The sequence below is a fragment of the Pollachius pollachius genome (genome assembly GCF_949987615.1).
Source record: "Pollachius pollachius genome assembly, chromosome: 1".
In the NCBI taxonomy this organism is placed as follows: domain Eukaryota; kingdom Metazoa; phylum Chordata; class Actinopteri; order Gadiformes; family Gadidae; genus Pollachius; species Pollachius pollachius.
Genome location: NC_136934.1, coordinates 7,172,159 through 7,190,460, shown reverse-complemented (window position 1 = coordinate 7,190,460; position 18,302 = coordinate 7,172,159). Strand labels below are relative to the sequence as shown.

General features: G+C 40.3%; 1 protein-coding gene across 2 annotated transcripts in view; it reads right to left on the bottom strand.

Moving 5' to 3' along the window:
- The window catches only part of LOC307084694 (EGF-like repeat and discoidin I-like domain-containing protein 3), a 75,448-nt gene that overhangs the window by 39,870 nt on the left and 17,276 nt on the right, over positions 1 to 18,302 (bottom strand). Inside the window, exons 2-3 of one of the 2 annotated variants that reach the window (XM_079749166.1) lie at positions 17,888 to 17,917; positions 10,962 to 11,090 (exon numbers count right to left, since the gene is read on the bottom strand). In XM_079749166.1, the coding sequence (XP_079605292.1) occupies positions 10,962 to 11,090; positions 17,888 to 17,917 (159 nt within the window). The remainder of the gene's footprint in view (positions 1 to 10,961; positions 11,091 to 17,887; positions 17,918 to 18,302) is intronic. The other variant, XM_079749167.1, reaches the window with a different exon arrangement.

The window sequence follows — 18,302 nt, the reverse complement described above, 5'->3', positions numbered from 1 at the left end:
AAGAGACCAAGAAAAGTAACGTGTACACATTTTGTTAAATCCGTGCTCTAATCATGTCCTTGTTCATCAGACATAAAAGCTCTGAAACAATTCCAGCCGCGAAGACAGACAAGCAGCTCTATTGTTCGCCTTTCGCTGTGCTCTGATTGGAATAAAAGAAGTGCCGCGCTCCGTGTCTCTACGCTCCCCCTCTGTGCCGTAAAGAAATAAATAAAAAAGTCTCAGTTGGACAATAATGAGTGCAACGAACGGCGCTGTGTGTCAGGAACTGTGGCAGCCGCTGAGCGCTAAATTGGCTGTGGAGAGTAAGGGGAGCGGGCTCCGGCCCCGTGGTTGGTAGGGTCAATAGTGACCTCTCGTTGGACTGCACTGACCCTCAACCGAGACTGCACCTGCTATGCGGCCGGTGAAGCATGTCGCCCTGTAAGGTCCCCCGTCCTTCCATGAGTTACTTTGCAGGAATCCACTGGGGATTTACATGAAGAAGGGAACGCTCAATTTAGAGCAAGATGTGTTAGAGTGGTAATTTGTCTGGTCCTTCCACCGAGATACTCCTTGATGTGTAAATGTCTCAAAAGCGTGCTTGACCTGAACACTTGATTGGTTTAAGTATCCAGTAGAAAATGGCGTTGCCTTCATCCCAAAGTAAACACACATTTTCAGCTCCCCAAACATAATTAGCAGGTAATCTCCCAAAAGTCCTAAATCCAGCCCAGTTAAACAATCAGATGTACTTGAGCAATGAGGTTGCATTCAACTCATCTTTTTTAGCTGTTTAAGATTAGGAAAATGGCAGATTAACCGTTTTTTTGTAGATATTATTGATCTATTTGTCCCTGCGATGAGGAACACAAAAGTTTGACCTTTCATGAAATGTATGACGTGGGAAAAAATATCAGATGGGGGGGGGGGGGTAGTTTCAATATTTACTCACTAAACTTAGCATCATACAGTACAAACTCATAAGACAGAAAGGAGACATGCCATGTAATTATTTTGAGAGAGAGAGAGAGCGCTTTGGAGGATGCAATTATATATTTAGTCGTGTAAGGTCAAGTGTGTAAAAATAATGTATTCCCAAGGACACCTTTAACTGGGTTATTCTCAACAAAACGTGCCATTCAAATGTATGGCAGGAATATGTTGCAGAACCATCCTATTAATTTAAGAAGCTACGCACATCATTTTAGTCTTAAAGACTTGGATGAAGTTGTGCGAAGAGGACATTGGGTGTCTAAGGGGTACTCCACTCGGAATCGGAATGGCTGTTGTAGAAAATCCCTGCAGCTCTGAGACAGAAGCTTCGGAAATTGGTGTGTGAGAGACATAGTGATTGACGCGAAAAAAAATGGACCACTACGCCAAACATAGACATACATCCGGACCTTCAGAAACACAGAGGAAGTGTATGATATGCTGCACAATATTCCCATACCATTGGACATACACCTGAAATGATACACCTATTATTTCTAATATAAAAAAACTTTATGTCCATATATATTTTCTCAGCTTTACTCAGTCTAACTCAAACTCACTCAAGGGTATACCAACGTCTCACTATAGTCTCTAGATTACTGCCAATGACTCAAATTAAACATCTTTGTAAAGTAATATATGTGCATTCATTGTGTATGTATGCATATATCTGTATATTTATATCCTGTACTTTCTGCTTGGGCACATGCCTTTCCCATCTGGGATCAATAAATCTGTATATTACTGGCAATGACTCAATTGAAACATCTTTGTAATGCTTTAATTGAAAGAGCACTTCTATTTTCATTCTAGCCATCTGCCAGCAGACACACCTTCACACCCACAGAGTGCTCGGAAATGAACATGCAGTCCGAGGGAACTGCGATATCTAAACTTCAATTAGGGCGCTTGCAAAAGCATACAAGTCTTTTCACAGGAAGGATGAAACACACTCTCTTCAGGAAGGATAAATAGGCATGGTGGGTGCTAAGAGACTATAAGTGAGGGGTATGAGTGATGTGTTAGTGAAGAAACATCCTGCACTCTGATCAGAACAAGTTCCGGATGTCCGTCTCATGATAAGAGCTTTTTATATAGTTCATTTTGTTAAACTACTTCTTAAAAAGTGTTTCACAGACGGAACGTAAATCAACAAAAGGAGAACACATGCTAACGCACAGCAATACAGCACAACAATGCAGATATCATGACATAGTATCCATTAGCTATCCTATGGAAATTAAACTAAAGAAGGTTTTCTTCCACTAGCACCTTGTAAACCAGTTGAAACTACTCTGGTATCAGGCTTCCTGACAGCCCCTCTTTATGTATCTGTATCTTTTCAACTTTATAGAATGTAGTCGTTTTTTGCACGCAATTCAACATATATAGGGCTGCAGCTACAGCCACCTGTGTTCTCCTGTCTTGTTTATCCACTGTATGGTGCAATAACCAAAGCAAATGAGCAGTTATTATTGGCACAGAAACATCTTGCAGATGTTGCATCAAATTGAGCGCGACTATGCTTCGTCTGGTACTTTCTAGGCACTGAAGTGCACGGTTGACAAAACATTAAGTCTTGCGCCCAGCCCCATGTGATGTTCTAAAGTACATGGAACTGGTGTATAGATGATGCCCACATCAGATAAAATGCTGTGTCATCTCTTGAAGACGGCACTATCTGAATGATTAGGGACCTGCTAACCATAAGCAGATCCCTGCAACAAACTACCTGACCACACATGCTTAAACTTTGGATACATGGTTACACAAATATGAATGTAAAATGAACCATACCAGCTATATACAACAATGAATACATGGAAGGTGTGTCTTGGAAACATAGACCTACTTAATTACAACCTTGTGCATGGATACTAAAGGTACCAACATCTTCAGAAAATAAGCTTCAAAATCACACACACAGGTGTTAAAGCCGGGCTAATAATCTAGTAAATATACAATGTTTTTGTTTCTAAAAATGGCGGATCAGATTCATATATTTGGACGACTCATAGATGTCCATACCTTAACAAATACGGTGAATAGATCAATGTGGGTGCCACATAAAATGAACTGACTAACTCAAATAAATTGGGCCTTTTTGTGACCCCAATCCTTCATGCACCGTGGGCTAGCATACCATATCATGTTCTTAGGCGAATTATTTGTCTAGACTATCATGTTTTTTTCTACCTCGTTGTTACGATCTTAGGAATAGGGTTAGCTTTAGAGTGCTTCGGGTTAGGGTCAGTACTTATATCACACAGAGGGGGCGGTGTTGAGGTGCTCATTAGCTGTAATTGACAACAGCTGAGGCGGCAGGTGAGTCTCAGGAAGTGAGACTCTGGGTAGAAGGTCTCTGGAGGTTCTGCAGGTGAGAGTCCGAATTTGTTCGACCGAACTCCAAGGGCACAACTTTCTGTCAAGAAACTTCTAGAAGAGAACGTTTGTTTGTAAATACACAGGGAAACTAAACGACCGGATTCAAAGCCAGGGGTGGTCACCTGGAGAAGAGGTGCCAGTGTGACGTGTCACTGAGAGAGAGCTGTTTGCGTATGGTGGCTGTGGACCTGCCGTGAGTACCTCGCACATAACCCCCTAGATAGGTAAGACTGCACTCACCCACGGAAAGTTTAGCAAGATACCCCAAGTTCGATGCACCACCTAGGGGCAGACATTAGGTTACGGGCGGGGCTGTTTACCCGGGTAATAAAGAGTGCGGTAGGGATGCCGCGTAACACTCGTGAGGTTGATTAATGTGAAAATTCATGTTGTTATTGGAGACTCTGTAGTTGTGTGGTCACTATTGAACTGTGTGTACACTACTGAAATGCATTTTAAAACATGACATATTACATACAAGATTTTTTGTTTCGGCAGGGCTGATTAATGAGGAAGATAAATGATTAATATAACTCTCCGGAAAATTGATAGCAACTTTCACACATTAAATCAAGCTTATAATAACCAGGTGCAAATTAAAGCACAATGTCAACCCGCATTAACGGTGTCCATGATTTCCATCTTAGTTATTTTTTGCAACAAGAATATGGTGTCACGTCATTCATCTAGTGTGGCTGGTGTCTTTGTGCTCACTCTGGTTGGTTCCTTCTCCTGTATAACTGCAAACACCTCAGATCAGGTGTTGCTTGGGGATGTTTCTTGGTTTTGATGGGAATGACAGAATATACTTATATCCATTAATCATATTAATACATATTGGCCAATAACGTCTGTGGAAAATTTGTGAAAGAGCATTAACAAATCAGATTAATTTGAGAGAGAAAATCTATGGCAAATTGCTGATGCATTAACATCAGCTGACATGATGTTATGCTTCTGAAGTTCAGCGTTTCTCCCAGGGGTTCACCATGAGCCAAGCACCCTTGTTTATTTCCAAACCCTTTTCGACAGACAGGAAATAGAGTCATATCCTCTTTGGCTCGAGGAATGTCTGGTTGGATGCACACAGTGGCAAAATGACATTGGGATGTACAAAGCAGATCTTTGACTAGGCCTTTAACACCCATCAGAAAAGCACATCATATAGACACTTATGCACTCTTGTGTTCTTTCTCAAATTCGTGTTCTCTTTTTCACTGGTTTGTTGGAGATTTTTGTATTTTATTTGCACTTGTCCATTTGATAGATCTGTGATAGAGGGGGCCATCAGATCTTGTTTGGCTCTGGCCCTGTGAAGCCTTCTGCAACTGGAATTTATTTTAAGATCTATTTAAATTACCTTGACTTGACTCATTTCTCAAACATTCAACTGACATTACCTACAGAATGCAGAATTCTTTACCGTAAGTCAAACAAACAATTTGATTAAGAACATTAAGAACCACTCACACACCAATCACACTCTTAGGGCCAGGGTAGGTCATTTGGAGAAACCTGCCAGAGCGAACCAGATTTGTCTATCTATCCAATCAAAAACTTCATGCCTCTTTCCAAATCCACTCCTCCAGATCCTGTGACTAACTCTCTATCTTTAGCAATTTGTCTGCCTAGCCTTGTGGAAGACCCAGGTCATGAGCAGAGGGTATACAGGCAAAGTATACCCTGTGTCTAGCATAGTAGGCCATCCAATCTTTTCCTTCAAACCAACTGAAATGATTGGACGACAGCCACTGACACCTTTTTTGTATTTCATCTGACAGAGCATTTGATTTATTGATTGCTGTCGTGAAAATATGACAACAAATGCTTCTCAAATAAATTGCCTTGCCTAGCTTTGATAATGAATCAATTTGGCAAAATTGCTGTTAGTTAGAAATTACTTTGCTAACTTGCAAAGTACGTAATTACCATGTTTACCCTCGGCACTGTTGAAGCTCCCCACGTAGTATATCAGTCAGTCAGTGTCTATCACCAGACTCCATTTAAGAATGCAAATATCTTTAATTTATTATACAAGTTTTAATGGTCCATGATAACCTATAGGTCAAACTGTAGTGCTTTTGTGAATGTAATAACTAAATAATCATGTGGACAAGGTGGCAATAATATATTCTGCACTTAGAAAAACTGGGCCAACAACAAGGGCATATGTTTCTATCAATGACACCAATGAATTATGATGACACAATTAACAGGCCACTACAGACCAAACTGTTTCAGGCTTAAGTAGCATGCTAATATTGCCCTTTAGCAAAGAAAATGCATTGCATACATATATGCTAAAGGAATCCCAACTGCATTATTTAGGTTATCAATTCCATGGGAAGCATTTTCCCCTACCTTTTCCACACATCAATGAAAACCTCTATGATGGGTTCTGTGGAGCATAGATCTCTGGATGTGCTTTCTTTTTCTTTTCAACGGACACAATTTTGAAAAGCAGAATTCCAGTGGCAACACACACACAGACAAACACACACGCAGACACGCAGCCACACACACACACACACACACACACACACACACACACACACACACAGCAAGAGAGAGTAGGTGGTCTGTGGTCTCATAAATGATGTGCTGGGAGGGTGTCGCGTGGAAAGCGGTATGTCATCCAAACGGTTCTCTGTCCCAGTAATAGATCAAAGGAGAGAGTTTGACTGCTTCCAGCGGCCCGTAGATCTCAGGGCTAGCCGTAGAAGAGGAACATGTTTTTATGTGTGGTACAACAGTGTCCTTGGGTGAAATAAAGTGCTAAAAGAAATATTTTGCATACACATATACAAAATACTGTATATGTATGTGTGCATTTATATATATATATATATATATATATATATATATTACTGTGCATATTATAAGCACTGCGTTGTGAGGATACTTGCATATATAGTAGGGTTTGCCACAATTAGATATAAATCAAGATGATTAATATACTGCATTCTTGCTGTCCCAATGGGGCTGAAGTGGTTTACCAATAAATAAATAAAATGAGGATGTAGATTAGCATAATCCATGTACTTCTTAAATTTCCCTATGCAACTTAAAGGCTTAGCAGCAGAAAAAATAGTTTAACCCAACAGAAACAGACCGTAGGCACTATGACTAAAGATAAATTTCAGTTTATTTATTTATTTTCAAAATAAGTTGCTATTCTCTAGTCTACGTACTTCTTCTTCCATATATGGAATAATGGCTACTTTTTTCAGTTGCTTTTAGTCACACTATAACTCGATCTAAATCCAATTTACTAAGCTGCTAGACATTCTTTTTTTTAAATACAGCCAACAACTAAATTTAAATGTGTGCTTTTATCTGTAAAATTAAGTTAGTTCCCCTCTTTGAACAGTTTCACCATAGGTGCTTAGAAACGTTAAAGCTCCACTGAAATTGAGCTTTGTTGCTGAATGATTTAAAAAGAAATATATATATATAAATATCTTTCTTCCCTGGCCTTTCTTAGTGGATTCACACAATACCAAAGCCAAAGTATCAGGAGATCCCGCTACCATCAGAGCAGCAACTAACCCATTACAGCCTAAACCAAAGGATGTGTGCTACTAAGGTAAAGGGAGGAGAAGGGGGAATTAGTACCTAGGAATGAAAAGTTACAGCTGGGTGAACGAGCCAAAGGCGAAGAGGCTCTGGGAAAGGAATATGTGATATCCTTGTCTTGATGTGTGGATCGAAGGCTGCCCATAATCTTCCCAAGATTAATTGACTGACAGTAACGGCCCCTTGCAGCTTCGTATCAGGCCGCAATGGTAAACATTGGCCCGGCCGCTCCGGTCCCTGTGGCAGTGAAGCTGCCAGGGTTAACTCACCATGATAGCCAACTGTCAATACATGATTTAATATGAAGCCCTGTCCTAACCAAAAAAACAAAAGAAACAACATACATTCCATTTTGAGCCTCAAATCAATCCAATCCTGTCAGAGTATTTCGAAGAAAGGGCAGAGACTGATTAAAGATCAATAAAAGAGGAAGGGTTTGTTCCATAAGACAAGCCCTGGAGGATGGGGTTATTGAGAAGAAACGATTTAAGGCTGTAACACTGATCTTAAGCTAAAAATGAAAAAATGCATCTTCTATGTCTTTTCTTTTGCAGTGGAGGTGCAATAACAAAACATAACACAGTTCACCGACCACTACAAGTGACTAACGCCTAACTGGACTGGCATCCTGGCTTGCTGGTTGAAAGCTGGATTTTCTATCAGCTCAGTAAAGAAAATGTCAACTCATGCACATAGTTACATAAAAATAAGACTTGTTTAAGCGTGTACCTCCCAGAGTTGTTCATGGTTCACCATTTATGTTTGTGTTATATCACTCACTGCAAAATGCAGGGTGCTGTAACATTTAGTATTTAGGGTAATGCTCAAAAAGGTGTGAAATTGGATTCGGCCCTCCCAGACTAAAGCCAGTAGCAACAGTAAAGATTTAAATTTGGCTGGCACATGTATCGTATGAAAGTATCAGCATAATGTGTGCAGAACGCTAGCATGCAGGCTGACATGATCTAAGTCTCACTGTAAGATCACACTTGCATTCCATTTATTTATTTAGGTGACACATTTTATCCAAAGTGACTTACAAGTGAGGCAGTTTTAAGTGCTTCATGGTTTCTTAAGCAACAAGATGCAAGTGCAGTATAGCCAGAGGAACCAAAACACATGCTGAAGGCGACAATATCCGATGACAGTGTATACGCTAAAGAAAATGCTATGAAAAAACCAAAAGGGAAATACTGAATATAAAAACAGATATAAATCGGCCCAGGTACCTCATCCCTGAAGGACATTCTGAAGGGAACAGTATTTGATCTTAACTCACTGTGTAGACAGAAGTATATATTCATTTCCCTACATTTTTAAAGAAGAGGAAAAACGAGATAGAGATGGAGATCTTCATCGATCGTCATTCTTCGCATGAAATGGATTCTGACCTGGTGTTTTGATTTGGAGTAGTGTGGCGATGATACATATATTGTTATTTGCATATGGAATGGGGAAGCAAAATCCGATCACATGGTGCAGACGGATAGTCCTGTTCAGATATCGTGTTGATGGCAGATATGGCTCCAGCCTAGCTGGACATATCTGAATACTAGTAATAGTCACAAAATTCCTCTCTGAAGCTAACAATCTTTAACTCGGGACGATAAGTCGACTAGTTTTGACAGAAGTACCACTTGGTGTCTGCATGTCAAACTTGTCCGCCGAGATATGAATCGAGAAAGCACTATTGAAAGTAGTGAGCAATTTAAATAAGCATATCATAATTTGACTTTGTTTTCAATTCTAGAATTAACTAACATTAAACAGCATGAGGCTTATTTAATTAAATCTGGTTCACAATTATCGGCAGCACTTTTTATCCCAATCGGGTACTGCGGTCAGGTGCACTCCCTTCACAATCTGTTGGTCTCCCAATACATTATTTAAATTATATAAACATATATATATATAATAAGGACCATAAATGTTTGAACAACCTCGCACTTCCGCTGAAGGATAGAACTCTGAAGCTGTCTCCTATTGGCTCTGCAGCACTGAGCCCGCCCTGTTTAACCTTGTCGCTGAAATGTCCGTCCCGTCATTCCGTCTCACAGTAGTGAAACCATGATGTGCCTGATTATGTTGACCTAGCCTATGTCTGTACTTCATTTACAGAGTTTAAGGCAGATGGCGGCCCACTTGCCCACAGTAATCAGAAAGCGGATCGATAAAATAAATCTCAGGGACATTTTTATCCCGCCTTGACAGACGAAAATTCATTTTTTGACGATTATTTAAACTTCCAAAGCTGGACCACTCCTAACTGTCCCACATTCAGTGCATGAGCGCTGACTGCAGTGATGCATGTCACACTTTTCAGCCCCATTTTATAAAAAGGAATAAAATTATAATTAACCATTTCAGATGGCCCCTGCAGATTTATAGGCTGTTAGTTTTTTAGAATAGTCGACTAGATAAATAGCCCTACTTTAAACATATTGACAAAGCTGCTAGGAACCCCACTTGGTAAGGAACTGAGACAACTCCAAGACATAGAGGAGGGAGGTTGACCTTGTGGGCGACATCGATTCATGATGTGCTTATATATCACACCCACAGTGGCTGGCTGATAGGCCACTGGTCCGTGTCAGTGAATCCATTCCGAAAAGGAACATCTGGACGTTGCAACTATGTTGTTACATTGTAATAGCCTCCTGTAAGACTGAGAAAACATAAGACACTGTCTGATTATTAAATGTACGCTTGGCTAATGGTTTGCCTCTTCTCATTTTTAGCAGCAAGAATGCTACCACTTTTCTCCATTAGTGAACATAAAACTGGAAGCAGGAATTGCTTTATCTTGTCTAACTTGTTCTGAAAGGACAAATAAACTAAATGTCAAAATGAGGAGCTTTACTTTCACCCAACAAGCACAGAAAGTGGCATGGCTATATGCATATGCATCCACTTAAATTAGAACAAACATGAATATGCAGTTTGGGCAACCAAAGTTCTCTGCATAATGTTAACGTAGGTAGTCTGACATTATAATGCATGGTAGATTGTCTTTGCTCACTCTTTCTGTTCCACTCCTTAAAGACAATCTAGCCTCAAAACCCAGACTTCAGATTAATAATCTATTCATCTAAGCAAATAATTGGCAAGAACTCAAACAGCAGTAGTAATAAAAGGGTAAAAATACAAGGTAAAAGGGTCTGTAAAGGTTTAAAACCAACACCATGGCAACTGTAGTAATACTTTCTTAAATCCCATTCTGAAAGCTTGCACTCGTGCAAATGAGTGTGAATCTCTTCAGTACAAATCTCAGCAACGAAACAGGAAACAAGGTGCAACCCCACCCTTTCAGTTTCTGGTTCCGGCCCAGGTTCTTTGCTGTTCTGCTATGTATAGCTATGTTTAAGTACTTAATGTTTATAAGCTTGAGTTGTATTGAGTCTACAACATGCCCCCTATTAAATAATGGAATTTGACTTCCAAATAAAAAAAAGCAACAATTAACTGCTATACCTGCTGGAATGTATTGCAATGACACATTTTAATAAAAGTAACTTTGCCATTGAAATGTGAAAATAGCACAAACTAGAAGGTTTTGACTTGTTGGGAGTGATATTCTTGAGAAAATAATGACATTGGTAGACGAACGCAGACAACCTTTGTTAGACTTTTCCATTCAAAATACAATGAATTAATTGTTGATGGTTGTTGGGAATAAAGCAGAAAAATTATCGAGAACAATGGTCCGGAACCTACACAGGATGTTACCGCAAAGCTTGTCACCCCCCATGAAAACGCCTTTTAAAATAGCATGAAAGAAAGCCTCTTCAGCACTTTCCTTTCCCCAGCACAATCCCGATCATTTTGCTGAACCTATTATTTAAACAAAAGCTCCCTTCATGTCAGCTACACGCCAGTGAATCACTAACCAAGGTCATTACTCTGGGATGTGAAATATTCAAACAACCAGCGTATAACTGGGCTAAGACGCAGTAATGAACTTATAAAAGATGGATAAGTGGGAGCAGAAAAATAAAGAATCAATGGCTAATTGCCTGACTTACTGTGTTGGCAGTGAATTCCACTAAATCCGGGTGGACACTTGCAGACGTAGCCAATAAAGGTATCGCCCCTGAAGCTCTCACTGATCTCACATATTCCTCTGTTGTGGCAAGGGTTTGGATGGCAGGGACCTGGACAAGAACACACTTGCATGTTAGAAACATCTCGCTTATGGAATACTGAACACTTCCAGGTAAGATAATCAAATGTGATAAGTACTGGGGATAAGCCAGTCCATTTCAATGGTTACCAATAATGAGAATCATTATAATGATCATGTAGAATATCCCTACAATACAAAGTATATCTCTATGAAACCAAATGCATATAGGGAAATATATATTCTCTGGTTATTCATAAAAGCAACGATATTAGCACCAGATTTGAGCTAAAAAGATTAGCAAGGCGCACAAACACACCCGTGCGCGCCCACACTGAAACAGATGCATGCACATACACACACACACACACAGTGTAGGAGTACAACTATTTGACATGAACAAGAAAGACATGACGCGGCAGACAGGGCTGGAGATGACTTGAAATCAAATCAATAGGTAGCTGGATGTCAGTGATTACATAGATCCCCTCTAGGGACAGAAACCCTCATCACAATCCTCCTGGTTCTCAGAGGACTGCAAGGAATGGCTGTATGGCACACCATAAAAATGAAGAACATTTAATCCAATATATGCGCTAGCAGCCTATATAATCTACAGCGCGAACCTCACACTAAAAGAGTTAGGGGTACATGCTTTACTGCTGAACTGAACTTTGGGTGTGCTATTTATTTTAATAGCAGTTGTAGGGTGTAACACAATAACATGTTTCATTCATGGAGGTAAACTATGTAAGAATGGTGGTATTTTCTAGATTTATGCGCTGGGGTTATTGAATAATTGTTTGCATTTTTTGCTGTGAATACAATTACTTAACTTGTTTAAATCATTCCCTGGCCAACTGTTCGATATAAACAAGTGAAGTGCAATTATTCTAAATGAAAACAAATTAATTAAAATCCTAAATGCAAGGAGACACTTCAGCAGAATGGTTGACTTGAAAATGGTGTTTGTGGTTGTTTTGTTCTGGTGTGTGGAGAATAAATGATTTATGTAATGGTATCACAGTTTATACCATTGTTTGAAGAAGAAAGAAGAATGTAATTCAAGTCCAAATCACTCTTTTATAGAAAGGAAAAGTTCACAAGAAAGAAATCAATTAAAAGGGTGCACTGTCAAGGGCTGTTGATTATTCAGCAATATACTCCTTTAGCTGCTGTGTCCGCATCAGGCGACCATAACTCTGACTTCTAAAACCTCTACCTATCTAACCTGCGGTGTGGTCCCAAATGTAAAAGACAGGGCCTTGATACATGATTATTGGATTCATAACTTAAGGCCTGCTGGGGGCTGCCTCATCTTTTATGCATTGGAGCAGCATTACTGCATGTGGACAGTCAAACTTTGAAGAGGTGGAGGCTTGGAGAAACTTGTGAGATCTCTCCCGGGAGATGCATTAATGCAAACATGGCTGAGGTGAGGACAATACTATGAAGTACAGTAGAGCATTCAGTGAGAAATGTCAATTACGATGACATGGAAAACCATTGCGTTAAATCAAAAGATGGTGATCAATAGACTGGATTAAATGCATTTATTTTGGAATGTTATTTTTAAATGATTTAAACTTGCCTTTACACTTGCCTCTAATGTATTTTTGCTGCTATCTCCTTTTAGAGAAATAATAAGGTTTAACAACAAAAAAAATGGTAAAGTTGAAGACAGTCGTGTACTTAAATTAATTTTGACATATGAAAAGCCAATAGCAATGGATACCCTGATGGTTAATGCATTATCTCCACCAGCCATACCCAATTAATGTACATTCCAAGATGACAACATACTATTAAAATAATAACGATAATAAAACACTACAGGAAAGCTTGCATTGTTCCATGTAGTGTAGAATTAAGATTGTGCAGAATGCATTTCAGTAATCCTCCATCCAGTCCTCTCCATGTTGGAGGCTAATCTTGATTCAGCAATAATAAGATGAGGGGCTAATCAGTTGAACCAGGGAAAGGCTGTTTTTTTTATTTTCCTCCCTCAAAGGCCTGGCTCAGCAAGAGAGACGGTGACAGGGTTCACATTCATTTTGGTTAGGCACTCTATGGTCCTGCCAATGCAGCCCGACAGCCTCCCTAATGGGGAGTGCATTAATCAGAAAAAGGCATGCAGGGAAGATGGTGGAAGGTGTGTTGGCAAGGAAGGGCAGTGGAGTGGGTGTGTTATAGTGAGAATGTGTTGTTCTGCGCTCTTAAAAGAACCCACAATTAATCATGAATTGTACTGATACGTAAACATTAATTGTATGTATGTATACATTTGAGGGATTTGCATCAGCGTGTATTTGGATAAAAAATTCCCGTAATCATAATTTTGACGATTAGAGAATAGCAGCGGCACTGTGTACAAACATACATCTACACATGCCAATGTAAACACACATGCGCTAGAATACCGCTAATGCCATCTGTGAGCCGCGCGGCAAGCCGAAGCATGCACACATAAACATTTCCATGGATCTTGATAGATCTTGATGCTTTTCCTTTGGTTTAAGTTGTGTGTGTGTGTGTGGGGGGGGTGCGTGTGGGTGTGTGTGCATTTTTGTGTTTGTGGTTGTGTGTGTGTGTGCGGGTGCATGTGTGGGTGCATGTGTTTCGGTGTGTAGATGATGTATGTCTAAAGGAGAAGGTGAGGAGGGGCATTTCTATGTGCATGTCAGCCCCTGTTCTGTTGTACAAGCTAGCCCTCGGGCTGTGATTGATGGGAGCCTACGGTTTGTCCGGCAGGAGCTAGGTGATTTCTTTACAAGGCTGCAAAGAGACCAATCAATCAGTGGTGAAAACCAGAACAATGCTTAACACAGAAAAGCAGCCCCTGTTTATTTTCAGATCATTCACAAGGCCGGCAGTTTGGCAAGTTCCTGGTACATATGACTGTGATTCTTCTCTCTTTCGGGATGGTAACTATCATGCACATCGTACCAACAATCATATTCTCGAAGTCAGTGTTAATTGGCAAAACAGGATGAAAACGAACTGCACTGCAGGGATCTAAAGGGATGGATTATTCTGTTTTAAGTATAGATATGCATTGAAGTATTTTCTATGCAAAGCCAGTTGCATATTGTTCATGGTAAAGAAGCAGAACAATTAAACGCTGATTCTCTGAACCAACCCTGTGATCAGTAAAGTTCAGGATGTTGGACGGGGTCACTGCAAAGTCAGTGCCTTTTCCATTTCATCTCCTTTGAATCCCCGGCTGGCTGTGCATTGATTACGGTCTAACTCATCCCAGTCAAGTAGGTCAAGACAAGGGGTGACCATTTACTGTAGTGGCTGAGACCGTGCCCTCTTGCATATTTGGCAAGAAAGCGCCAGCAATCCCTTAATCTTTCCCTGGGCTAAATCCAGAAACCATCTCCCTGAGCAATTCATCGACTTGGGCATGCATTTTTGTAGCTACCTCAGCCATGTAATTGCAACCACTGCAATACAGTATCAAAAAGAGGTGTAAGACTACTGACTTCGTACACTACCCTATAGTGTAATGTGTCTTGTAACGCTAAATGGCAATTACGATCTTAGACGCTGTTAACTTAGACGAGGAATAGTCCCCTCTTCTGTTAATTCGTCACAATGCGACTCGTACGGACGTCTCTGATTTAATATATGTATTTATATATTATTCATAAATGGATGGTTGATTCCACTTTGCATGTTTTCGGCGTCTGCACATCCTGCAACAATATTTTTAAAGAGGTTGAATCACTTAATATCAATTGATGCCCACAGCACGGTTCAAATGCAAATGGATGCCCTGGGTGATCCCATGCCTGCTTTATTTGATGTCCCGACCATAACCTTTGCCATTGTGTCATGGTTAAAAAGGGGCCTCCTCTTAGTTATTTTAGATGATTACACACTCAAAAGTGCATTTGTTATTTATCAACTCAATTTAAAATCCTGCAAAAATAGGTACATTCTGTGACTCTGAGCCGTCATTGCAGGAGAAGATGGAGGCATGTCAGATACTAAATGCCATGGAAATGTCAGAGGAACCATGTCATAAAAAGTTCTAATTGGAAGAAGCAACTTTTTCCAAAGTTGTCCAGCAGGCAAAGCCTGATATGCAAAAACGGACTATAATCAAATCTAATATGGGTTAAGTCAGTTAGTGAGTCTGGCTCCGAACATTTCAAGTCCTTACTTTATTGCACGTCTACTGTAATGTATTTACCTTGCAGACGTTCAATCCATTATCTGCTTATCCATATTAGTAGTACAATTAAAACATTTGATGTAACCTGTAGAAATGACTTACATTGTACGCACGAAAAAAATTAACTGGCGCTTGACAACAATTTGGACTTAATAGTATACTGCACATGATACAACTTAATTATGTATCTGCTAAACAAAAAAGAGTTTGCAAATACTAGAGTATTTGCAGATAAAAGCAAAAAAAGATAAAAGCAATGCCTCTGTCTCTTGCTCTCGTACTCTCTAAGCATTTCTCCCAGCATTTCAAAGGTAACTAGCTTTTGATAAAGCAAGTACCCTACTACAGTAGAAGCAATGTGTTCTTTCGAAGGTATGATGAATCAAACACACAACGAATTTATTTTCAGAAATGTCCAGGATATTGGTTACATCCAGATTTTATTACGGGATGAGAAATGTGTGTTGCTTCACCCTGGATCCACCCCGACCGTGTAAAAACAACTCGCAAGACAAAAGACGCCAGTGCCCGTCTATGAGAGATAAAAAGATGCAAGACGAAATGCCTCCAAAGGCGCTGGGAGGCATGCAGTTCCGAAGCCTGCAGAGCAGCCATCTAATCCCAGCTCCACCAGCTAGAAGCACCAGTCATGATGGCACCAATGTGAAATATCACTGCGTGTTCTGTCTGCATATATTATGTACAGTATAGCAGGAGAACCAAATATATTCAATATCGCCCAAACAAATATGTCTCTCGAATTGTACAATATGCCTAACCCTTAATACAATAAGTGTGTTGTTTTTTTCTGAGACCCTGGGCCGTGCACGCAGTCTGGTTAGAGCTCTCAGCGGCTTGATTCGTTATTTGTTCAGTCCTATAATATAATACATAAAAGGTTGATGCCATTATCACTATTGTTATTAATCCTAAACAATGTAGGCACTTCCTATTGTCACCCCTCAAACATGTTCTGTCAGCGGCCTAATACCTATCTTATCGTGGTAGGCCTAATAGCCTAGATCGTGGGGGTTATAGTTATGATCGTTACTAATATGTCTCTTGATAAATGGGCCTACATAGATGTTTTTTTTCAGCCGTATGTTGAATCGGTGAAGAGGCCGTCGGTGAAAGAAGTCGCTCTGAATGGCTGTTCAGCCTAGGCAAATCCTTGCACGAGAAGCGAAAACGAAGGTGAGCAAACCAGCAAACGGCTTTGTCAAGAGGGAACGTACTAAAAGATTGCCTCATTTTCCACTTCATTTCATCTGATCATTCATAATTTTCAAATATTCTTTACTTCGAAGTGGCTATATAACGAACCCTTCTGAGCGAGAGTGGTGTGAAATGGAAGGCAAACGCTGCTTTCTTTCCGGTTTGAATACATCCGCAGTCGTAGTTCTTTGACGTCGATTTGGTTTGTCAGGGCCTTTACATCGAAGCAAAAGGTAGTCGCACCCTCGCACGGTTGGGTGACATCGCTTTAGCCTATGCCTGTCCACATTAAACATAAACATTAGAAACCGTTGCCAAAGAGGTTGTTTACAGGAGAAGCCTGTCAGTAATGTGACATGTTGTTGTTTTTTCTATCCAAAGCACCACCCCTTTTTGATGCCTGTCACATGTAATTTGAACCCCTGCATTGCTCTGCCCTATTTCCCCCCCCACGTCCAGTTTCAGGTCACCGCTCAACAGTCACACCTAATACAGATCTCTTGATAACTGGATGTGTGCGTGTGTCTGTGTGTTTCTGTGTGTCTGGGTGCATACACGTGCCCCTGGAACAATCATATTAGTGATGATTACAGTACAAGGAGCTCTTGAGTAACGGGACTAGGACAGGTTAAATGTGTGTCTATGGTGGTTTGCTCTGTTCTATGGTTAACTCTAAAGGGATTAAGTGGTTCAAGGTTGGTTTTTAGGGAAAAGTTTAAAGTGAGATTTAAATTGCAACTTTTATTTTTATGGATTATAAAGTGTAATCTAGCAAAATAAAGGAATTGACCATAGCATGGATTAAAAAAGGCAGGGAATTCCATCTGCCAGGCAATGTTTAGCTTTCTTCTACAAATTGTCAATAAGATTTCCTAAAATGAGATTCACCCTCGCGTTATGAGCCACAGATGCATTATTCAACGTTCACTTTTTCCTTCCTTTGAAACAAAACTGTTCAGTTATTTTGATGGATTAACATAAAAACGAAATAAAAATACAAAAAATATGGTAAAAATGGTTTCGTGTTTATGTGTGACAAATTGTGTCACCACTGAAAAAACACTTTAGAAGTAGTACAATTGAGGGATCTACCATTTGACACCAAACTACCAAACAATAAAATCTCAGGCAGGTAGAGTGAATAAAAGATTGGTGTATATTCGCTGCTGCCCAGGTCTGTTGAGTGCAACAATCGAGATGGTGAAGCCAATCGGAAAGATGGAATAGGTAGAGCGCTTGAGAAAACAAGAGATTGCTGATAATGTGTGAATGTGCACCAGAATGAGACAATGGAAGTCCCTTTGGATGAAATGTCTAAATGTGATTGCACACACACGCACAACTCAAATGCATGAGTGCACACACTTGCGTGTGCCCACACACACAAAGACACGCACACACACACGTCACAGAGCATGAACATTGCCCACCTGGTGTAGTTGGTTCCTCACCATCTGCTGCTGTAGAGAAAGACAGAGTAGGAGAATAGGGTGAAGAGAAAGGAGATCCGATTAGTTTTCCCTGTGTGGTAACACATAGCATAAATGTGTAGCATGTTGCAAAGGCCACACATTTCCTCAATGTTTAGAAGCATTGCAGTTTGTAGAGTAAGATCTGAGGTATCGCATATGGACGATAAACAACAAATAAACAGGCAAGAGCATATACACACACACACACACACACACACACACACACACACACACACACACACACACACACACACACACACACACACACACACACACACACACACACACACACACACACACACACAAAAATCCTGAAGGATAATGTGTGTCGGGCAACCCCTCCTCTCCAGAGCAACAACCCTGGATGGAGGCC